This window comes from Myotis lucifugus, unplaced genomic scaffold (genome assembly GCF_000147115.1).
Source record: "Myotis lucifugus unplaced genomic scaffold, Myoluc2.0 scaffold_8, whole genome shotgun sequence".
In the NCBI taxonomy this organism is placed as follows: Eukaryota; Metazoa; Chordata; class Mammalia; order Chiroptera; family Vespertilionidae; genus Myotis; species Myotis lucifugus.
Window position 1 is genome coordinate 12,720,129 of NW_005871056.1, and position 24,663 is coordinate 12,744,791.

Genomic DNA, 24,663 nt, shown 5'->3' on the forward strand with positions numbered 1-24,663 from the left:
AGAATTCAGACCAGAAGTAAACATTAGCAAGTAAAGTAAGTAAAAGAGATTATATTAATAATGGAAGTAATAGTGGGAACTGGAATATGGGTGTTTTCTTCCTTTCTGTTCAGATTTTGCATTTGATTAATAGTACAGGAAAAAACGTTTTTTAAAAGCAACAATTAAAAAAATCTACAAACAAAAGGCATGAACCAAGTAGTTCAGATCCTAACTACACTTCATTAACAGGGGAAATTTACTACATCTTTCTTGGGCTCCCATTTCTTAATTATAAATTGAAGGTAACTCCTGAGGAAGAGGGAGGTGAGAATTAATGTAGAAACGTCCTCATGAATCTAAGTTCCTCAGAAGCAGATGCTACACATAAAACGGCATGGAGAGGGTACTTACCATTGTTCTTGTTATTATTGGTCCTAGTGTTTTGATGTTTTGATGCTTACAGTGATTAAGTAGATTAGACTGAATCCTAATTCCTCCCCACATGCACTCCTCCACCCAGAATAATACCACATCATTTTTACTGGGCTTTTTGTGTTAGCCTGTTTTTTCACATGTAGGTTGTTATATAAGCCACTCCAAGGCTGATGGCACTGAAAAAACGTTTGACTGGAATTGCTGAGCATAATGTATAGGCTTGTGAGGTTGTGAAAAGAGCTGAAAGACAATCTTCCATGACCTGGGTGAACAAAATAGGGAAAGTGGGTTTTTTTTGTTGTTGTTGTTGTTTTTTTTTTTTTTAATTAAATCTTTATTGTTCAGATTATTACATTTGTTCCTCTTTTTTCCCCCCATAACTCCCCTCCTTCCAGCTCCCACCCCACCCTCCGCCCTCACTCCCCACCCACTGTCCTCATCCATAGGTGCACGATTTTTGTCCAGTCTCTTCCCGCATCTCCCACACCCCTTTTCCCCCCAAGAATAGTCAGTCCATTCCCTTTCTATGTCCCTGATTCTATTATAATCACCAGTTCATTCTGTACATCAGGTTATTTATTCACTTGATTCTTAGATTCATTTGTTGATAGATGCATATTTGTTGTTCATAATTTGTATCTTTACCTTTTTCTTCTTCTTCCTCTTCTTAAAGGATACCTTTCAGCATTTCATATAATACTGGTTTGGTGGTGATGAACTCCTTTAGCTTTTTCTTATCTGTGAAGCTCTTTATCTGGCCTTCACTTCTGAATGATAGCTTTGCTGGATAAAGTAGTCTTGGTTGTAGGTTCTTGGTATTCATCACTTTGAATATTTCTCGCCACTCCCTTCTGGCCTGCAAAGTTTCTGTTGAGAAATCAGCTGACAGTCGTATGGGTATTCCCTTGTAGGTAACTGAGTTTCTTTTTCTTGCTGCTTTTAAGATTCTCTCTTTGTCTTTTGCTCTTGGCATTTTAATTATGATGTGTCTTGGTGTGGTCCTCTTTGGATTCCTTTTGTTTGGGGTTCTCTGCGCTTCCTGGACCTGTAAGTCTATTTCTTTCACCAGGTGGGGGAAGTTTTCTGTCATTATTTCTTCAAATAGGTTTTCAATATCTTGCTCTCTCTCATCTTCTGGTACCCCTATAATTCTGATGTTGGTACGTTTGAAGCTGTCCCAGAGGCTCCTTACACTATCTTCGTATTTTTGGGTTCTTTTTTCATTTTGCTTTTCCGGTTGGGTGTTTCTCGCTTCTTCGCATTTCAAATCTTTGACTTGATTCTTGCGCTCCTCTGGTCTGCTGTTGGGAGTCTGTATAATATTCTTTATTTCAGTCAGTGTATGCTTACTTTCTAGATGGTCCTTTATCACACCATCGAGGGTCTCATTAGATTTCCTGTACATCTCATCAAGTTTATCGACAGACTCTAGAAGCCTCTTGAGAGACCTCAAAAGTGTGGTTCTGAACTCAATATCCTCCCTTGATAGTTTTGTCCTGTTTCTTTGTCTCCGCATTTTTTACGCTTTCTTGGTACACCCCCTAGTGGTCTTTGTGCGCAGTCTTGTTGTAGTTAAGCCTTGATTGTTGTAGTTAATACTAGAGGGATTTGACCTCCAGGCCGACTTGCTGTGATAGTCAGCTGTGTCTGCAGTGGAAGAACTTCTGTCCTCTAGGGAGGGGCTAATCTAGCCTTTGCCTGAGGCTATCCGGCAAATGCCTCTGTGCAGGGCTTGGGCGGGGTGGGTCCCACGGGATCAACAGGGTAGAGGAGGGAGCAGTTATGGCTGCTCTCAGTCCGTCCCCAGGGGCTCTGCCTCTCTGTCCCAGCAACAGCTGCAAACCTCGCAGGGACCGTAGCCAGACAGTCCTGCTTCTCCCGTTTGAGTCTGGATCCCTAGAGACTCGCCCCGGATCTGGAGCTCTGAGTCTGAGGCTCCCTCCGGATTGAAACAGACAACCACGCTCTCAGCCACCAGCCCGCGCCGCGCGCACTCCGCACCTTAGTATTTTACTTCAGCACTGCGCCTCCTCTGATTCTCGGTTCCTCCTAGTTGTAGAACTTCCATTCAGCCAGCCTTCCTGTGGTTCTGGATGATGTCCGTTCCATCTTTTAGTTGTATTTTTGAAGTGGTTGTTCGAGGCAGCAAACTCCGGCGTTAACCTATGCCGCCATCTTGGTTTCTGATGGGGAAAGTGTTTTAATAATAACAGGCCAGTAATGTTTTCAAGGCACTGAGGCAACCCAGAAAACATGCATTGCAAGACACCAAGGCATTTCACCAATTTCTTTGTTCACATTTTGCAAAGGCCTCAACGTTTATGGCTTTCTCAGTTTCCTTCCCGATGTTTCCTACATATTGAAGGTGTTTACTATGATAACCCAAACACAACTGTTTGTGTAAGTGTAAGAGGATTTTAGTTACACAATAGCAGCTATATCTTTTCTTTCAGAAAATCATCATTTTCTAGATAATTCTTAGGACTCGAAGAAAGAAACAAATGCTGGTAATTACTAATGAACTAATGGGGCTGTTTGAACTGGATCCATTGTGGGTCTTGTTTCACCCTTGAGTTCTACAGTTTATGAGTGGGAACCAGGACTCAAACACAAGTGTTCCTGGCTAATAATAGGTTTGGCAGTTCCTCAAAAAGCTAGACTTATACCTATAATAATTTTCCCCCCAATTTTTTTACTTTCAAACACACTGCAAACTTGAAAAAAAATTGTACAGTGAATGCCCATACACTTATCTCCTAGATTCTACATTTTACTATATTGTTTTATCACATATCTTTCCATCTACCCATCCCACGTCTGTCTTATTTTTTAATGCATTTCAAAGTACATTACATATATCCCTAATCTTTCTTAACAGCTTTATTGAGATATAATTCCTAAATAATACAATTCACCCATTTAAAGTAAACAAATCACAGCATATTCACAGATATATGCAACCATCACCATAATCAGTTTTAGGACATTTTCATCAACCTCCAATTTTTCTAATCCTGCCCCAACCTCTGGCAACCATTAATTTTTTGTCTCTATAAATTTGCCTGTTCTGAGCATTTTATGTATGTGGAATCATACAATTTGGTCCTTTCCCATTGGTATCTTTCACTTAGCATAGTATTTTCAAGGCTCATCCATACTGTAGCATTCATCATTACTTCATTTCTTCATTTATATATATGTGTGTGTATATATATACATATTTTTTCATTGAGTTTGAGAGAGAGAGAGAGAAACATCGATTTGTTCCACTTATTTATGCACTCATTGGTTGATTCCGACCAGAGATTGAACCTGCAACCTTGGCATATCAGGACAACACTCTACCTAGCCAGGGCTCATTTCATTTCCTTTCCAAATAATAATTCATTTTATGAATAAACCACATTTTATTTACTCATTTATCTATCAGTTGATGGATATTGGGTTGTTTCCACTTTTGGGCTATTATGAATAAGGCTGCTGTGAACATTCATGTACAAGTTTTGTTTTGTTTTGTTTTGTTTTTAAATATATTTTATTGATTTTTTACAGAGAAGAAGGGAGAGTGATAGAGAGTCAGAAACATCGATGAGAGAGAAACATCGATCAGCTGCCTCCTGCACACCTCCTACTGGGGATGTGCCCGTAACCAAGATACATGCCCTTGACCGGAATCGAACCTGGGACCCTTCAGTCCACAGGCCGACGCTTTATCCACTGAGCCAAACTGGTTAGGGCTATGTACAAGTTTTTGTGTGGAAATAATTTCTCTTTGGCATATACTTGGAGTGGAATTTCTGGGTTAGAAGTCTAGCTTTTTGAGGAACTGCCAAACTTTTCCAAACAGTTGCATCATGTTATATTTCTACCAGCAATATATCAGGATTTGAATTTCTCCACATCTTCGCCAACTCTTGTTATTATCTTGTATTTTATTCTAGATTCATAATCTTTTTATTACACCCCATCTACCTTTGTAGCTGTGTGATTTGGATCAGCTATAGACCTGGCTCAGATGTTTTACTTATAAAGGGGTTAGCTTATCTGGGCTTCTTGAGTAGTTTAAAAGTGGCATCACAGTGTAGAGGTTAAAAACTTGGGTTTTAAAGTCAAATAAACCCTAGCTGGTTTGGCTCAGTGGATAGAGCATCGGCCTGTGGACTGAAGGGTTCTGGGTTTGATTCCGGTCAAGGGCACATGCCTGGGTTTCGGGCTTGATCCCCAGTAGGGGGCATGCAGGAGGCAGCCAATCAATGATTCTTTCTCATCATTGATGTTTCTACCTCTCCCTCTCCCTTCCTCTCTGAAATCAATAAAAATATGTTTTTAAAAAAATAAAGTCAAATCTTGATTCAAATCCTTGCTCCCCTACTTAATTTCTGTGTGCCTTGGGCAGGTTACTTTACCTCATCTTTAAAATGAAGATAATTTCTACTACCTTCTTGGTGTTATAGAAATGAATTTGCATAGAAAGCACTGAATAAATGGTAACTTTGCTGCTATTTCTTTTTAATCTGTCCTAATGGTATATGTGAACTATGTTTAATATCAAATAAAGATTCCCCAACATTCCTGAAAGACTGTATAATTTGTGGGCCAAGAGGTTGGGGCAGTAGTTTATAGAACACATGCCAAAGATGTCACATGGGTCTGCTTTCATCAGTATGCAGGCTGGTTGCTACCAACGTGCTCCCCTCCCTGCCACCAACATTAATCCTTAGCTTAGGAGAGTTATTTGCTGACATGCCCAGCCTTTCTCTTAAATCTCAAGGAACTGACACATTGGAACACCCATTTTTAAAAGCCCCTCTCTGGTGAGGAGAGAGAATTATGAAAATCATCAAACACTAAAAACACCGTAAAACAATGGGCTTAATTTCACAAAAAGACAAAATATTAATCTTATAGCATTGAGTGAACTTAAAATTTGATAGAAAATCGATTCCAGAGGTGGCACCTATTTTTGAGCACAGGCCCTGGACAGCAGATGAAGTGAAAAGGCAGCGTTACGGAAAATATTGGCCATAGTTACAGACAAAAGGTAGAAATGCTTTTTTTTTTTTTTTTTATTAAATTTTTATTGTTCAGATTACATTTGTTCCTCTTCCCCCCCCCACATAACTCCCCTCCTTCCAGTTCCCACCCCACCCTCCGCCCTCACTCCCCACCCACTGTCCTCATCCATAGGTGCACGATTTTTGTCCAGTCTCTTCCCGAATCTCCCATTCCCCTTTCCCCCCCAAGAATAGTCAGTCCATTCCCTTTCTATGTCCCTGATTCATTATAATCACCAGTTCATTCTGTACATCAGATTATTTATTCACTTGATTCTTAGATTCACTTGTTGATAGATGCATGTTTGTTGTTCACAATTTGTATCTTTACCTTTTTCTTCTTCCTCTTCTTAAAGGATACCTTTCAGTCTTTCGTGTAATACTGGTTTAGTGGTGATGAACTCCTTTAGCTTTTCCTTATCTGTGAAGCTCTTTATCTGACCTTCAATTCTGAATGATAGCTTTGCTGGATAAAGTAATCTTGGTTGTAGGTTCTTGGTATTCAGCACTTTGAATATTTCTTGCCATTCCCTTCTGGCCTGCAAAGTTTCTGTTGAGAAATCAGCTGACAGTCGTATGGGTATTCCCTTGTAGGTAATTGAGTCTCTTTCTCTTGCTGCTTTTAAGATTCTCTCTTTGTCTTTTGCTCTTGGCATTTTAATGATGATGTGTCTTGGTGTGGTCCTCTTTGGATTCCTTTTGTTTGGGGTTCTCTGCGCTTCTTGGACCTGTAAGTCCATTTCCTTCACCAGGTGGGGGAAGTTTTTTGCCATTATTTCTTGAAATAGGTTTTCAATATCTTGCTGTCTCTCATCTTCTGGCACCCCTATTATTCTGATATTAGTCCGCTTGAAGCTGTCCCAGAGGCTCCTTACACTATCTTCACACTTTCGGATTCTTTTTTCATTTTGCTTTTCCAGTTGGGTGTTTTTTGTCGAATCTTTGGTTTGATTCTTGTGCTCCTCTGGTCTGCTATTGGGTATAATATTCTTTATTTCAGTCCGTGTATGCTTACTTTCTAATTTCTTTATCGTAGCATCGAGGGTCTCATTAGTTTTCGTGAGGCTCTGCACAAATTTATGGCAAGCCCTCAAAATTGCGATTCTTAGCTCCATATCCTCCATTTCTGTCATGTTTTTTTGTCTCCGCATCTTTTATGCTTCCTTGGTGCACCCCCTTGTGGTCTCTGTGCGCAGTCTTGTTCTAGCCAAGCCTTAATTGTTGTAGTTAACACTAGAGGGATTTGACCAGCAGACCGACTGGCTGTAGGATTCTGGGGAGGCGCTAGTCCTGCCCTTGCCTGAGGCGATCGGCAAATGTCTGTGCGCAGTGCCTGGGCGGGGCGGGCTCAACAGGGCGGGGGGAGGGAGCAGCTATGGCCGCTCTCAGTCCGTTCCCAAGGGCTCTGCCTCTCTGTCCCAGCAATCGCTGCAAACCTCGGAGGGGCCGTAGCCAGACAGTCCCGCTTCTCCCGTTTGAGTCTGGGTCCCTAGAGACTCGCCCGGATCTGTAGCCCAGAGTCTGAGACTCCCTCCTGAGTGAAAACGACAACCGCGCCCTCAGCCACCAGCCCGCTTTGCGCGCGCACCGCCGCACCACCGTACCTTTAAATTTTCCACACTGCGCCTCCTCTAAGCCTCGAAATGCTGTTGTTTTTCCTTCTAGTTGAAGAGTCCCTCCTCAGTCAGCCTTCCTGTGGTTCTGGGTGATGTCCGTTCCGTCTTTTAGTTGTATTTTTGAAATGGTTGTTCGAGGCAGCAAACTCCGGTGTTTACCTATGCCGCCATCTTGGTTTCTCCTCAGAAATGCTTTTTAATCACCCTGTTCAGTCACTTTAGTAACAGAACTCAGCATGAAAGGAAGCAGTACAGATTCCTATCAAGGATAAAGGAGAATTAAGCAGGATTCAGTAACATAGTAAAAGGGTCAGACTATGCCTTTTAAAAAAAATTCTTGTTTCTTGCCCTGACCGGTTTGGCTCAGTGGATAGAGCGTTGGCCTGCGGACTGAAGAGTCCCAGGTTCGATTCCGGTCAAGGGCGTATACCTTGGTTTCGGGCACATCCCCAGTGGGAGGTGTGCAGGAGGTAGCTGATCGATGTTTCTCTCTCATCGATGTTTCTAACTCTCTATCCCTCTCCTTTCCTCTCCATAAAAAAATCAATAAAATATATTTTTTTAAAAAATCTTGTTTCTTATAGGAGGAATGGAGTTAAGGATATAGTTATTTATAATATAATCATTGGAAGAAAGAATGTTGGTGATGCCACAACAGAAAAATTTCCTTAAACAAAGACCTTTCATGTAGTTCTTAAATGTTTGTGTGCTATAGGTGTGGTTAAAAATGAGGGTAAGAGGAGGGTAGTTTTAAATGTTTGAGTTCTGGCATTTTTATTTTTTTAATACGAAGTCCTCTGAGGCTCACATGCTAGTGTTAGGTGTGTGCTTACTTGAGTAGTGCTCGCTAGTTAGTATATGCACCGGTTGGGATGAACCCTCTGTCTGACAGAGAGGCTTCCATTCTAGTCACCATAAGCTGGGGCTGTGTTTATTCTTTCCTTTCTAGTCTTTTTAAATGTGTAGTCTTTAACCTTTCTCCTGCCTATGTAGCTCTTAGTTTGATTCCTGGGACTCCACACACAACTTACCCCAGTCTGTCTTCCTCACCACTAACATATAACCTATTTTCCTAAAACACTGTGTTCATCATGTCACCCTTTCCCCTTTCAGCAATCTGCTTTGGACCCATCTACTGTCTATTCCAGAATCCCCACTCACCTGCCTATCTTTTAAGACCAAACTTCGCTTTTTTCCTCCAACATAGATCCACTATTCCAATTATCCTAATACATTTCTACCTCTTGTCCTTTACCCATGCTCTTTTCTACACGGAATCTCTGCTCTCGTTCTTTAAACCTGTTCCAGTCCCATGGGTCCTTAGATGCCCTGCCCAGGTTCCATCTTTATAAAGAATAAGCTTTCTTATATGTAGCCCTAGTGCTAGTCATATAAGGTGAATTAAAATCACCTTGCTCCCAAAGGACTTGTATGCATGCATATTAGCATAGCCAACAGACACAGACTCTGGGCAGTGGGGGCTTGCCTGGGGTGGGTATGGCAGGAGGGGGAGAATGTCAAGCGGGGGCGGGGTGGGGGGAGACATATGTAAAACTTTAGACAATAAATAAATAAATAAACATTACCTTGCTCCCAATGAATCTCATCTCCCTTCATTTTCCCTCATTTTTACTCAGCTATAGTCACACAGGCCTGCGTTCTTTCCCTCAAACCTACAAAGCTTATTTTCCACCTTGAGAACTTTACACTTGTTATTCCTTCTACTTTAAGATGCCCCCTATCCCCATCTTCACAGCACTTATTCATATCATCATTCAAGTTTCAGTTCTCATTGTTGAAGAGTGTTGAACTGGGAAGAGGCCTTCCATCTTAACCAGCCACCAGGTGCTCTGCTGTATACCCCTAGTGATCTTATTTGGATTACTTATCCCTTTCTGCCATCATCTTGGGTTTTCTGCCTCTCCTTCATCTCTTCTACCTCCACTTTAGAATGTAAACTCCTGAAGGCCGAGTTTCTATCTTGCTTATCACAATATTTCCAGTAGTTTGAACATAACTGACACACATCAGGCTTTCAGTAAATATTTGTTGACTGAGTTGTCCTTGACACTGTGCTTGACCATGGGAACGATGGGCTGTGAATCATGGGCATTAAGGTGAGTGACCTGTCCAAGGTCAAAATAAACATCTGGGGACTGCTTGATCAGTTTCCATTTATGTGCTATTTATCTTTTGATGAAACCTGCTTAATTGTACTCTAGTTTTCACTTCTCCCATATTCTGCTCAGAACAGAAAAAGAACTGCCTCATTTATTATAGGTATGCTCAAAGCTAACCAGGGCTGCTGGCATCACTGCAAATACTGTGTGTGAAGAAGAATGTAAAAGAGCTATGTTGCCACTATGATATGGCCTTTTGATAAACTGCCCATTTTAGGGGAGTGCTGTACCCACTAGGATGCCCTGTTACCCCAGGCCTCTCAATTTTTGTGTGCTTTTATTTTATTCCTTTGCAGAATGAGTTTTGGGATTAGATGTGAATAACACCAGGAAAATACAGAATGCCTAAAATTTTAACTTTCCCCCCTTCTTAGATGTGAACGATTAGAAGAACAACTAAATGACCTAACAGAGCTCCATCAGAATGAAATCTTGAACTTGAAGCAGGAATTGGCCAGCATGGAAGAGAAAATTGCATATCAGTCCTATGAACGGGCCCGGGACATCCAGGTTAGCATGAAGGATCCAGGTGTAAAAGCAAAAGATTAAAAAGAAAGTAGAATGATTGTTGCCAATGGCTAGTGGGTAGGGGGAATTGTTGTTAAATAGATATAGAGTTTTAGTTTTACAAGATGTAAAGAGTTATAAGATGGATGGTGGTGATGGTTGCACAACAATATGAGTGTATTTAATACCACTGAACTTTAGACTTTAAAAAAAAGTTTAAATGATAAATTTTGTTATGTATATTTTAACACAATAAAAAAAGAAAAAGGAATGAAGTACTGATAATTTTACAACATAGATGAATCTGGAAAACATTGTGTTCAGCCCTAACCGGTTTGGCTCAGTGGATAGAGCATTGGCCTGTGGACTGAAAGGTCCCAGGTTCGATTCCGGTCAAGGGCATGTACCTTGGTTGCAGGCACATCCCCATTAGGGGGTGTGCAGGAGGCAGCTGATTAATGTTTCTCATCAATGTTTCTAACTCTCTATCCTTCTCCCTTTCTCTCTGTAAAAAAAATCAATAAAATATATATTTTTTAAAAACAAACAAAAAAACATTGTGTTCAGTGAAAGAAACTTGTCACAGAAGGCACATATTGTATTATTCCATTTATATGAAATGTCCAGAATAGGCCAACCTATGGAGACAAAGTAGATAAGTGGTTGCCTGGGGCTGTGGAAAAGGGAACCGGCAAGTGATAGCTGAGGAGTAGAGGGTTTCTTTTTGGGATGATGAGAATGTTCTGGAATTTTTATAGTAGTGCACAACATTGTGAATTTACTAAATGTTATTAGATTGTACACTTTAAAATGTTAAATTTTGTGTTAGGTGTATTTTACCATAATAAAAAGAAGTTTAGGGGAAAAGATAGGGAGGGTAGAGTATCAAAATAAACCCAATACCAGCTATAATATACCTGCTCTTCAGTTCTCAAAAATCTGTACAATTTGGAGGTGATATGTTTGCTTGGGTTTCTGGGAAATGTTTCTAAGCTCACAATAGTCTCAGCCTATGGGAAACCATATGCACTACATCTGTAGTTACTGCTTCAAGAGCTGTGCAGACAAGTCTCCTGGCCATCTTGCCGATCTTCTTCCGTAGCAAAGGGGGCTTTTGTCCTAGCTGCCACTTCAAAACCTTCTATAGGTACATTGCTAGGCAGTTTGTGAGCATACCACAAGGCAATCATGTGTAAGGTTAGTAGTGACCCTCTAGTTTATTCTGTGGGAAAGTAGAATATTTATCTTTTGCTCATCCAGTTGGGAGGTAATATGAAGGCATCTTGAAATTAGTCTTGGAGAAGCCCAGGAAACTAGTATTACAGTAGCCTAAAAGAAACAAGAGAATATCTATATTATTTGCCTAGCTACTGTCTTGTCCAGGTGCCTGGAATTCTGTTTATTTTTTAGTTTTTTCCCCAAGATCATAGTGGACCAGGAAGTATCCTTTGTCCATTCTCCATCTAGCTTCAGTCTGAAGTTACCTGAACTTCACTTCAAATCCTAGGAAACCAGGACCCATTGAAACCAAGATCAGAAAAACCCAGGGTTCCACCACTGCTGAATTTTGGAAGATATCTGACCTAAGGGAATAGGTTCTATCCTGAGTGTTATGGTAAATTTCATAAAAACTCATGGGTGAAGGTCATAGCCTTAAGGGGAACAGATCACTTAAAATGTTTGGTCTAGTATTTGAGCATAGTGTCCTCTCTACATAGGTCAGTAAATCTTAAAAAGGGAAAGTACTCTCTGCTCTGTACTTAAAAGACAGAGCAGAGAGCTCTTTCCACTGATGTCAGAGACTTACTTGATTTAAAAGGACACCTGGTAGGGTGTATCTCCATTGTTATAGTGGAAACATTGGAAATAACCTAAATCTCTCCAATACATATTTATACTATAAAATTACCTGCATCAGTTAAAAAGAATGAGGTGGATCTCTATGCATTGACGTAGAGAGAGCGCCAAGACTCACTGTTGAGTGAAAGAGGCAAGTGTGAACCAGTCCTATATTATGATAGAAAATAAAAAAATGATTCCATACATTTCCCTAGGCACATATTTGTATACACTTAAAATATATGTGGAAGGATGAAAACAAACCAAACTGCAGTATTACTTGAAGAGCAGGGGCTGGAATTGAGGAAAATATCAAGAGAAAGTATGTGTCCTATTTGAAATTTTTTATGGTGAACAAGTAGGTGTGTCTTGTGCAACTTAAATTAATAATTTTTAAATGAAAAAGAAAATTATAAAAAAAGAAACATTATATATTTGAGATCTTGTCCATAAAATGTTCAACCAAATCTAATTGTACCCACTGCTTCTTGTGAGCCATCCCACAGGAGTGCAATGGAGGACAGTTTAGGTGAATATTAGCCTAGACCAGTGGTCGGCAAACTGCGGCTCGCGAGCCACATGTGGCTCTTTGGCCCCTTGAGTGTGGCTCTTCCACAAAATACCATGTGTGGGCACGCATGTACAGTGCAATTGAAATTTCGTGGCCCATTCTCGGAAGTCGGTTTTCGGCCTGGGCGAGTCTATTTTTAAGAAGTGGGGGTACGTTTGCTGAGGTCGACCCCTCAGATTGAGGACGTTTTTAGCAAAGGCCAGCTTAGGAGTACCCTAATTAAGTTAATAACAATGTACCTACCTATATAGTTTAAGTTTAAAAAATTTGGCTCTCAAAAGAAATTTCAGTCGTTGTACTGTTAATATTTGGCTCCGATGACTAATGAGTTTGCCGACCACTGGTCTAGACTCCTTTTGTCACCTTGTATTTAATCCCCTTTACCCTCTTTGTCCTCCCCCTACCCCCTTCTTCTCTGGTAACCACCATTTTGTTGTCTGTATCTATGGGTTTGTTTGTTTTGGTTTGCTTTTTGTTTGTTTGCTTTTTGTTTTATATCCCTCATATGAACAAAATGATATGGTTTCTTGTTTTTTTCTGTCTTACTTATTTTACTTAGCATAAGACTTTCAAAATCCATCCATCTTGTCATAAATGGCAATATTTCATCATTTGTTTATTAATTCTCACCTGAAGATATTTTTCCATTGAGTTTTAGAGAGAGGAAGAGAGGGAGAGAGTCAGAGAGTAAGAAACATTGTGAGAGAGACACATGGATTGGTTGCCTCCTGCACGCACCCTGACCAGGGCCTGGGACTCAAGCCTGCAACCGAAGTATATGCCCTTGACTGGATTAGAACACCTGACCCTTCAGTCTGCAGGCTGACTCTCTATCCTCAGCCAAACCGGCTAGGGCAATATTTCATCTTTTTATGGCTAAGTAGTAGTATTCCATTGTGTGTATATATATACTACATCTTCTTTATTCAACCATCTATCAGATACTTGTGTTATTTGCATGCCTTGGCTATTGTAAGTAATGCTGCAGTGAACATAAGTGTCTGTATATCTTTACAAATAAATGTTTTCAGAATTTTCAGGTAGATACCCAGAAGAGGGATTGATGGTAGTTCTAATCCTTAATTTTTTGAGGAACCTCCTTGCTGTATTCCATAGTGGCTGCACCAGTTTGTATTTCTACCAGCAGTATATGAGAGTTCTCTTTCCTTCACATCCTGTGCAATATTTATTTTTTATCTTATTGATAATAGCCATTCCAACTACTTCATTGTGGTTTTGGTTAGGATTTTCCTTATAGCTAGTGATGTTGAGCATTTTTTCATATATCTGTTGGTCATCTGTATGTCTTCCTTGGAAAATGTCTATTCAGGTCCTCTGCCCATTTTTTAATTGGATTGTTTGGGTTTTTTTCTTGTTGAGTTGTTCTTTGTATATTTTGGATTTTATCCCCTTTCGATAGGTAACATTTGCAGATACCTTCTGGAATTTGGTTGGTTGCCTTTTTGTTTTGTTAATTGTTCCTTTTGCTGTGCAGAAGCTTTTGGTTTGATGTAGTCCTATTCATTTATTTTTGCTTTTACTTCCCTTGCCTTTGGTGTCACAAATACCCATCCTGAAGTTTGGTGACTATGTTTTCTTCTATCTATCTTATTGTTTCCGGTCTTATATTCAAGCCTTTAAACTACTTTTGAGTTCAATTTTGTGTGTGGTGTCAGATAGTCTAGTTTCATTCTTTTCAGTTTCCCCAACACTATTTATTAAAGACTTTCCTTTCTCTATTGTATGTTTTTGGCTCCTTTGAAAAGTAGTTGCCCATATATGTGTGGGTTTATCTCTAGGCTCTCAGTTCTGTTCCATTTGTCCATTTCTCTGCCAATATCTTATTGTTTTGATTACTATAGTTTTGTAGTATAATTTGAAGCCAGGGAGTGTGATACCTATAGCTTTGTTCTTTTTTTTTTTCCAGGATTGCTTTGTTTATTTGGGATCTTTTGTGGTTCCATACAAATTTGAGGGGTTTAAAAATTCTATTTCTAAGAGAAATGCTATTGGGATTTTGATAGGGGTTGCATTAAACCTATATATTGCAACACTGTGTTGTAGTTTTCAATGTACAGGTCCTTCACTTCTTTTGTTAAGTTTATTCCTAAGTATTTTATCCTTTTTGTTGCAATTGTAAATTAATTTTTTTCTTCATCTCTCTTTCTGGTACTTTGTTAGTATATAGGAGTGCAGCAGATTTTTGTATGTTGATTTTGTATCCTTTAACTTTACTATATTTATTGTTTCTAATAGTTTTTTCATGGAATCTTTAGGATTTTCTATATAGAGAATCATGTCATCTGCAAATAATGACAGTTTTACTTCTTCATTCCAAATTTAGATGCCTTTTCTTTTTTCTCTTGCCTAATTACTCTGGCCAAGACTTCCAGTACTTTATTGAATAGCAGTGGTGAGAATGGGCATCCTTGTCTTGTTCCTGATCTTAGAGGAAAAGTTTTTTACCATTTAGTATGATGTTAACTGAGGGTTTGTTATAGATGGCCTTTGTTGTGTTAAGGTACTTTTCTTCTAAACCAGTTATATTAAGTGTTTTATCATAAGTGGATGTTGTATATTGTCAGGTGCTTTTTCTACATCTATTGATATGATTATATGATTTTTATCTTTTATTTGTTAATGTCGTGTATTGACCAATTTGCATGCATTGAACCATCCTTGCATCCCTGGAATGAACCCCACTTGATGATGATGTTTTATCTTTTTAATGTACCCTTGTATTCAATTTGCCAATATTTTGTTTAGGATTTTTGCATCTATGTTCATCAAAGATATTGGCCTATAATTTTCTTTTTTGTGTTGTTCTTACCACGTTTTGGTATCAGGATAATGTTAGCCTTGTAAAATTAGTCAGGAAGTATTACTTCCTTTCAGTTTTTTTTGAAGAGCATGAGAATGATAGGTATTAAACCTTCTTTGAATGTTTGGTGGAATTCACTTGTGAAGCCATCTGGTCTTGGACTTTTGTTTTTTGAGAGTTTTTTTATGACAGTTTCAATTTCCTTACTAGTGATCGGACTATTTAGGTTTTCCAATTTTTCATTTCTTGGTCTAGGAAGGTTACATATTTCTAAGAATTTGTCTATTTTTTCTAGGTTATCAAATTTGGTGGCATAAAGCTTTCATGGTATTCTTGTATAATCCTTTGTATTTCTCTGATGTTCGTTGTAACTTCTCTTTCATTTTTTATTTTATTTTATTTGAGTCTTTTCTCTTTTTTCCTTAGCAAGTCTAGCCAGAGATTTGTCAATTTTATTTCTTTTCAAAGAACCAGCTCTTTGCTTCATTATTTTTTTCTATTATCCTTTTGTTCTCTATTTCATTTATTTCCACTTTAATTTTTATTACTTTCTTCTACTGACTTTGGAATTCCTTTGTTCTTTTTATAGTTCTTTAAGGTATAATGTTAGGTGGTTTATTTGAGAGTTTTCTTATTTCTTGAGATAGGCATGTTATGCTGTAAACCTTTTTGTACCATTTTTGTTGCATCCCTAAAATTTTGGTATGTCGTATTTTTATTTTTATTTGTCTCTCTGTATCTTTTGATCTTTTATTTTATTTATTTCTTCTTTGACCCAATAGTTGTTCAGCAGCATGTTGTTTTATCTTCACATATTCATATTTTTGTCAGCTTTCTTCTTGTAGTTTTATACCATTTTGATCAGATAATATGCTTTGGTATGATTTCTGTCTTCTCAAATTTATTGAGACTGGTTTTGTGCTACAACATGGTCTATCCTTGAGAATGTTTCGTGTGCACTTGAAAAGAATGTATATTGTTATTTTGGGGATGGAAAGTTCAATAAATATCAAATATGTTCTTTCCTCTAATGTGTCCTTTTTTTTTTTAATCCTCCCCCACAGGATATTTTTGCCATTGATTTCTAGAGAGAGTGGTAGGGAGGAAGAAGGGGGAGAGAGAAAGAAAAAAAATCCATGTGAGAGAGACACATCTATTGGTTGCATCCACACCTGTCCCTGCAGGTGCTGGGAACCTGCAACTGAGGCACATGTCCTTGCCCAGGAATTGAACCTGTGACCCCTTGGTTCGGTCCTTGGGCCAATGCTCTAACCATTGAGCAACCGGCCAGAGCTGTAATGTCATTTAAGATCGATATTTCCTTGTTTAACTTTCTATTTGGGAAGTTGTCATTATTTGTTTGAATAGGCTCTCTGTTCCCTTTTTCCTCTCTTTTCCTACTTTAAGGGGAGAAACAAAGGAGTCTTCCCATTTCACCATGATGCTGTGGTCACTCTCTAGTATATTTAAAATCATTGGCATAGCTCAAGATGCATCTGGCTTGCCTCAGGGGCAAATCAGATTCTCAGATTACTTGTAAGCAAAAGGTTTAACTATTCCCTGTTCTGGCCCACAGGAGGCCCTGGAGGCGTGCCAGACCCGCATCTCCAAGATGGAGCTACAGCAGCAGCAGCAGCAGGTGGTGCAGCTGGAAGGGCTGGAGAATGCCACTGCCCGGAACCTTCTGGGCAAACTCATCAACATTCTTCTGGCTGTCATGGCAGTTCTTTTGGTCTTTGTCTCCACGGTAGCCAACTGCGTGGTTCCTCTTATGAAGACTCGCAACAGGACGTTCAGCACTTTATTTCTTGTGGTTTTCATTGCCTTTCTCTGGAAGCACTGGGATGCCCTCTTCAGCTATGTGGAACGGTTCTTTTCATCCCCCAGATGATGCTGGCAAAAGAAGGCAGTGCTCCCCTACCCTCTGGCGAGTGCATGCAGCAAAGAATTAGACAGCAACTTACCTACTCTGAAGTTTTCTACAACAACAAAAGAGTTGAGTGAATCTGTTTACATTTAGAATAATGTTTTTTTCTTCAAGAGACGCAATTGCAATAGTATTTTTTAGATTTTATCCAAGAAGTTTTTTGGGCAAAATTCTTGGATCATTTTTATGTAGCATGATTTTCCTTGGGATGCAAATCTTAAACAGTCCTTTAACATGAACCAACAATCTGGAGCACACTGAAGGGCATCTAAAATGTGGCTTGAAAAACTGCACTAAAACCCACTAAAAAGATGCAAAAACCTGATTAGGGAAACCAGTTAAACCTAACACCCTGCCTTGTCTGGGCTCACCACCTCTCCCCTCCCAGACTAACTTTACTGTGAAATCCTACCACATTCCATGTCTGAATTTTTGGATTCAGGGCGGATTTTCCTTGTCCGTGGAAGAACACATGGATCTCCCTGGCTTTCTCACCCAAGTTGGCCACTCGTGCTAATGCTGGAAGTATGATTGCTTTTGAACCTGGTCCCTTAACCTTTGCTAGGATACAAGTGTAAGAGCATCATGCCCCACAGGATCACTGCACAGTCCTACTACAGTGTTTTGAAGTAGCCCTCCAAATACTTAATTTTAAGCAAAATCCCATGGCCGCACTTTTAAGGTTTTTTTAAAAACATGTATAGTCATCAATTTAAAAAAAAAAATCCGAACAGCATACTTGAAGAATGTAATACTCAAACTCTCAGTGCTTCCTTATGGTTTCTAATAGGATTTTTTATTATTATTATTATTGGGTGGTTTGTGTTTTTTTGTTTTGCTTTTTGAAAGGGTTGGGAGGGTCTTTTACTTTTCCTTTGAAATAAAGAAGTGATGTTATTAAATGAAGAAATGTGTGGATATTTAAGTGTGCTGTTCCCTCTTGTCTTGAAACAGTTTGAGTAAAGGAAGACTTGCTATAAATGCTGCCCTCTGATGCCCTTGTTTTATGATGCAGCTTAAACTCCTTTGTCTGGCTGCTGCTGCTGCTTTTTGGTGTTTGCTGCCCCACCACCACCACCACTTCATGGGCTTGGTTTGGTTGGAGAGGAAAGGGGTGTGCAGGGAGAAGCTGTTTCCACAAACCAGCATGATAGGATAGAGATTTTTTTGCCCCAAGAAAATGTTCACTCAGTGACTTTGGGCTGAGCTGTCTTTAGGAAAAAATGAGACTATGAGAGTCATAATAATTCCTTGTGTTTCCTTAATTTATTTTTTAACACCTCCTAATTACTGAAACCAAAGTGATTATGAATCTTGTGTCTGCATTTTGGCCCCCGCATCCTTAATTTCAAAGCTTTATTTTGTCTGCCTGAGAGAATTGACTGAAGGTGATTCTCCCTAAAGAGCAGAGAAGGAGATATCAGGTTAGAAGGACCCAAGTTTGGGGTGTAAAGTGTTGTCGGCTTCCTTTTCATATAGACTGACATTAACATAATTATGCTCAGTGGACTTTTATAGACCGTTTAGAAAAATGGACAGAGACTTCTTCCCCTTCCTATAACCAGTTCCATCATCTTGGTGGAACTTGGGCTTTTAGAGTTTATCTAGAAACTTTGGCTAATCTTTTCATATTTGCAGCATTAAGTCACAAAATGTTGTTCCTCTTAGCCTCAGCTCTGTGCAACCAAGTAATGAGCAAGGGACACATGATGTGCCCCAAACCATGCTTTGCCTGTGTCCCCCTATCCCGGGGAATTCCTTTGAAACTAGATTAGCATTGCCTTGTCTGTCTGACAGCATGGTTTACATGACAGCTCCAGCCTCTGGTGGCTTTGGCAGGCTGGCCTTCTCAGAGTCAGCATGTTGTTACCATAATCATTTTGATATTTTAACTCAGGTACCCCAGTCGTCATTCTATCCCCAGATGATTGTAGCATACCTGTTAGCTCTGTTGACCTCTCAAAATTAGTGCCCAGAGCAGGGACCAGGGTGGATTTTTTTTTTAATCTCAAGGGAGATTTTTCTTTTAAAAAATAATTGGAACCAATTCATGTTCAGGCCAAAAACAAATTGTTCCCAAGCCTATGTATTTAAAATGTTAACTTTGTCTAAAAATATTGCAGTGATTTTAGACCGGAGTGCCAAAGGATACCATGACCTTGTTGAACTAGCACAGTTTGTTCTTTCTGTTTTAGCTAACGGCTCAGAATAGAGAGCCACAGTTCTCCAGTTTTTCTAAGATGGAACCTTTGCGTCCCCTAAACTGTGTAGAGGCTACTAAGTTTTGTGGGCACTGGAAGTCACTGTGATAGATGAATTTCAATTATTCCTTATGCCTTGGGATGGTTTCTATCAAAGGAATGTTGTTGCCTCTGGAAAGCCCCCTGATCTCCCAGCCAAACATGCCTGTGCTAACTTTCCATTCTCCTCTCTCAAACTGTCTTAGGAAGGACCTTCAGGCTGGGTCAGGCACAGTAATGGCCTTCTAGCTCTCTTGTTTCTTGATTGTTCAGCAGGCCCAACAGTTGTCTGCATTTAATGCTATTTGTAACTATGAATATGGTTTGATGCCTTTCCCCATTTTCTGCTGCCCATACCTATTACCTTTGAGTTTCTTTGCATTGTGACTGTTCTTGGATTCTCCTGTCTGTTCAAAGCTCTTCTATAACCTTGCTCTAATGATTTAACGATTGTTCTGTAGGTGGAAAATTCCCATCATTTTAATGCTTCTTCTCTTTTAAAGTCTACATGCATTCCCTTTGAAATGAAGCATTCCTGGATTACTTGTTAGTGGTGGTGCCTGAGGCTAGCTGTGGTAGCCTGGGTGACACTGTTCAGGTTATAGAATGACTAATATTTTACATTTTTTAATGATAATTGAAGGACATGTCTGTCTGCTTCAATTTCAATTTCTTGGTATATACTCAGTACATCCTAGCAAGGAAGGCTTTCTATTCCAGTGGCTCCTTAAGCAAAAGTAGGTTAAATTTTACACTTCACATTGACTGGAACCCTTTCTCTCCCTTGTACCACCCAATTGACGTAAAAATCTGATACCAAGGAAAATACTGAGATTAAGCCTTCCTTGCTAGTCATGTCCTAATAATGAGCATATTTTCATGTGTCTTTCACTACATTTGGTTTTGTTTCTAATTTCAAATTCCTTTGAGGTACAGTCAGATGAAATGCTGAATTCCGAGTGAGTTCCAGTACAGAGCTGCCTATCAGCTTTGGAAAATATGCATCCAAAACAAAACCAAATATTCTAGTCAACAAATTCACAAAGGCAAAATTATGGTTCCCACCCCTAAATGAGACTGGGGATTTTGAATGTGGCTCTAAGAGTTAACATTTCTATCTGTGTGTTATGTATGCTAAGTGATATCCCCAGTAGGACTGACTACTAGACTGTAAGTGTGTTTTATCAAAGTGTGTAAGAATAAAAACTCGCACGAATTGAAAAGTACAGAAATGACACTTGTGAACGTGTGAACGTTAACACTGTAGTTGATAGATCTTAAGCTGCTAATTGTTGAGAGAGAATTACATTTATGTTTTGTCTGGTTGCTGCAGATTCTCAGCAGCACTTTTACTGTATATACAAATTGAAATAAAGACCTCAGCTATTAACGAGGTGGTTGGACTTGGGTTTGTTTTGCTCTTTATTTTTGCATATTCCGTTTCCAGTGACAAGTTTGTCAGTCTGAAAACCTTCCACTGGTTTGTGCATTAGAAACTGTGTGTATGTGTTGTGTGAGTGCGTGCATGTGCGAGTATATGTTTAGCCAGTATCTTGAAACTGTAACTGATAGCTGAGTGGCTATCACTGTCTCCCTGGGTTTTATACACATCACTTCAGATGTGGCCTTTTGCCACAATTCCTTTAGACTGGTAAGACTGCCTTTTAGACCTTTGGAGGGAGTTCTTCAGAGGCAGTACTCCCCAATTCAGCATCTGAAGATCCCACAGTGGGGATGGTAATCCCTGTCCATTTGTTAATAAACAAATGTTTTGATGGGTGTATAAACATACTTTGTAAACATTTAACATTCAAGTTCTATGTGCATGTAAGGGGTTTATCTAGCCTAATTCCATGGATGGTTTTGTTGTAGAGGTAGTAATTTCTTTATTTTTTGTTAATCCTCACCCGGGGGTATTTTTCCATTGATTTTTAGAGAGACAGACAGAAACAATGATGTGAGAGAGACGCATCAATTGGTTGCCTCCCACATGCACCCTGACCAGGGCCGGGGATCAAGCCTGCAACTGATATACACGCCCTTGACTGGAATCAAACTGGGACTCTTCAGTCACCAGGCCGATGCTCTATCCACTGAGTCAAACTGGCTAGGGCTGAGGTAGTAATTTCTATTAGTTTTTGATCTATGGAAGGCCTCCGGAAATCCAGAAGCTTAATCTTGCCTTTGACAGGGTACTAAGCAGGGACCTGATGTCTTACTTCTTCACAGTCCCAATCTGCATTTCAAGATATTTGGGGCCATACTTCTGGTTTAGTAGCTCTGTTCTTCCTACCACATCTATGAACTAGAAACATCACACCCATCTTGATCCTTCCTAGTAGATGTTGTTTTCACATCTACTAGGGCTGAGCTGTCTTTAGGAAAAAATGAGACTATGAGAGGTCTCTTGAGAAAGTTTTTTAAATTATTGTGAGAATGCCCTTCCTTAAGCTTCTAGAAACAGAATGCAGGTTGTACGTTGCCCAATCCCAAGGGGCTCGGTAAGTAAGTTACACTATGAAGGATACAGCTTAGTGTTGTATAGTGCATAATGGGCACAAAGAGCAGCTCTGATTATAGGTGATATGTAATTTCAAAGCCTGTTTTATTTTCATTCATTAAAAACTGGAGAATGGAAGGCTGGTAGCATAAATCTGAGAAGTTGCCATGTAGCAAACAGATTGGGGAGGTAAGGGACAGTATGGCCAACTAGAAAATGTATGACTCACCTAAAGGATTCAAATGTGTTACTTTTAAACTCTATGGACTAAGTCTAGGTAGAGTAGCTACATTTGTTGGTACTTGACATGTAGTTCTCAATTCCCCCCCAATCTCCCACAAGCAATGTTGTCCTGGTTGTGGAGCTAAAGACACAAGCGTGAATTAAATGGCTTGCTCAAAGTTACACTGGCAGGATATGTAACAAAAGATGGGTGTCCACAGTGTGTCAGTATAAGAATTAATACAAACCAAGAAGAAAAGTCAACTCGATAGAAAATAGACAAAGGTTATGAAAAATAGTTCACAAAAAAGAAACGAATTACCAATAAGCATTCAAAAGAAAATGTTCAGCCTTGTGTGTAAATCAGTGCATTAAATGGGGGGGGGAGGGGGGGTCCAATTGTGGAATCGTCTCCTATTTACATTTAAAATATTTTTGTGTAAATATATATATGTAAATATATAGAAACATAATTGCATAGAAAACTGTCCTCAATAGTTACTTCTGGGAAAAGGAGTGGGCGTAATCGTGGGACTTTGATGCTTGGCTCCTGTAAAATATGGATCTCTTAACATGAATGTATTTGTGTATTTTTATTTTTTATTTATTTATTTTTAAAATATATTTTATTGATTTTTTTACAGAGAGGAAGGGAGAGGTATAGAGATTTAGAAACATCGATGAGAGAAACATCGATCAGCTGCCTACTGCACACTCCCTACTGGGGATGTGCTCGCAACCAAGGTACATGCCCTTGACCGGAATCAAACCTGCGACCCTTGAATCCGCAGGCTGATGCTCTATCCACTGAGCCAAACCGGTTAGGGCTATTTGTGTATTTTTAAATTAAAAATATAAAAACTTAGCCGAGCTGGTTTGGCTCAGTGGATAGAGCGTCCGCCTGAGGACTGAAGGGTCCCAGGTTTGATTTCTGGTCAAGGGCATGGATCCCCAGTGGGTGGCGTGCAGGAAGCAACTGATCAATGATTCTCATCATTGATATTTCTATCATTCCCTCTCCCATCCTCTCTGAAATTTATATATAAATTCTGAGAGGCAATTGGGAAAGGCTGGATGGAGGAGGGAGTGGTATCTGAGCTGAGCGATGATGGGTTTTTGATGAGTGGAAATGAATGAGGAGGGCATTCCACATAGAAGGAACCATATTAGCAAAACTCACAGAAGTGAAAAAGGCCAAGATGAGTAGATCAAGCAATGGATGTGAGCCTTGGATGGCTGGTAGGCTGCTTTGGAAGAAAGTGTGAATCAAGAACAAAGTTAAAGTGGTAGGGGAGGTAGGGAAGGTTTTAAGAAATCTCAAATGCCATGCTAAGGTTTGCCCTATGGTTGCAAGAGAAGCCATTAAAGCTGTTGGGAGGTGTAATGATCCAGCCTTGTGTTTAAAGGTAATTATAATACTTTCTAAAGGAACCTGTAGCCTTTTTCATGTCATTAAGTCAATTGGCTGATTGAGAAATGCTGTCCAAGGTATTTGATCTTTTCCCTTTTGATCCTATAATGGGGAGAGCTGAAATTTTTATTTGGTATCTAGGAAGTGAGGGTATAGGAAGCTCAGAGTCCAATTCTTGTTACAAAAACAAACAAAAAACAATCCCTGTCACCTTTGGCATTAAAATTCTTAAATGCGCCCCCCTCCACCACCCTCAGTGTGGCTAGTGGATTGAGCATCGCCCATGCACCAAGAGATCTCCGGTTGGATTCCCAGTTGGGGCACATGTCCGGTTGCGGTTTCGGGCTCAACCCCCTCAGTGGGAAGGTGTGCAAGAGGCAGCTGATCGATGTGTGTCTCTCATTGATGTTTCTATCTCTCCCTCTCCTTCTCTTTAAAAAAAAATCAATAAAAACATTTTAAAATTTTTAATTCTTAAATGCTAGAGCAAAAGGACTTGACAAAATTTATTCAGGTTTCTGCTTTAATGCTTAAATTGTCCAAAGGAATATTCTTTTAGAAGACTTCATTTCAATAGTTATTGAGACTCCTATTAAATGTACAGCAAACCATGATGGGAATAAATGACAACCACTATACCTTAAAGAGAAGATACTGAGAATTAAATGAAATAATTATACAGTGCCTTGCCCAGCAACTGACGTAGAGTAAGCGCTTCACAATAGTCTCCATTATTAATATTATTTTTTAAAGATGTTTTTATTGATTTTAGAGAAAGGGTTAAAGAGATAGAAACATAGATGAGAGAGAAACATCAATCGGCTGCCTCCTGCACCCCGCCCCCACTGGGGATTGAGCCCCCAACCCAGGCATGTGCCCTGACCCGGAATCAAACCAGTGACCTCTTGGTTTATGGGTTGACGCTCAACCACTGAGCACACCAGCTGGGCTATTAATATTAATAATAGACTGATAATTCCTTGAAGACAGCGATTTGTCTCACTCATCTGGATCTCTATCATGTTTCCCATTCTTACCCGAGGAAAAGGGCCCAATAGCCAGAATTTGAGCTGTCCCTGACCAGCCCTGACTCTTGAGTTGGTTTGGGAAACCAAAAAAAATCAGTATAGGTCAAATATACCCTGACAATAGAAACAACAAAAGAGAACATCACAGCCATGGAGAACAAACTTGCAAATGGACTCCCATACAATTGGCTAATGATAGATTTTACTGGTGCTTTCTTAACCACAAGGACATTTTTGTGTTCATGGCTTTGTCCTTAATGCCTGGAATGGTGCCTGGCACTGAAAAGGTGCTTGTTAAAGAGTGGAATTTTAAAACGTTGTTTATTGAAT

At 39.6% G+C, this 24,663-nt stretch overlaps 1 protein-coding gene across 6 annotated transcripts in view; it reads left to right on the forward strand.

Annotated features, from left to right (window-relative positions):
* The window catches only part of TMCC1 (transmembrane and coiled-coil domain family 1), a 153,226-nt gene extending 132,646 nt beyond the window's left edge, over nt 1-20,580 (forward strand). For 5 of the 6 annotated variants that reach the window (XM_006083806.3, XM_014451292.2, XM_006083808.3 and 2 more), the window contains 2 exons: nt 9,642-9,777; nt 16,582-20,580. In XM_006083806.3, coding sequence (XP_006083868.1) covers nt 9,642-9,777; nt 16,582-16,896 — 451 coding nt within the window. In that variant the 3' untranslated portion in view covers nt 16,897-20,580. The remainder of the gene's footprint in view (nt 1-9,641; nt 9,778-16,581) is intronic. The other variant, XM_014451293.2, reaches the window with a different exon arrangement.
* Nucleotides 20,581-24,663: the final 4,083 nt, after the last annotated feature.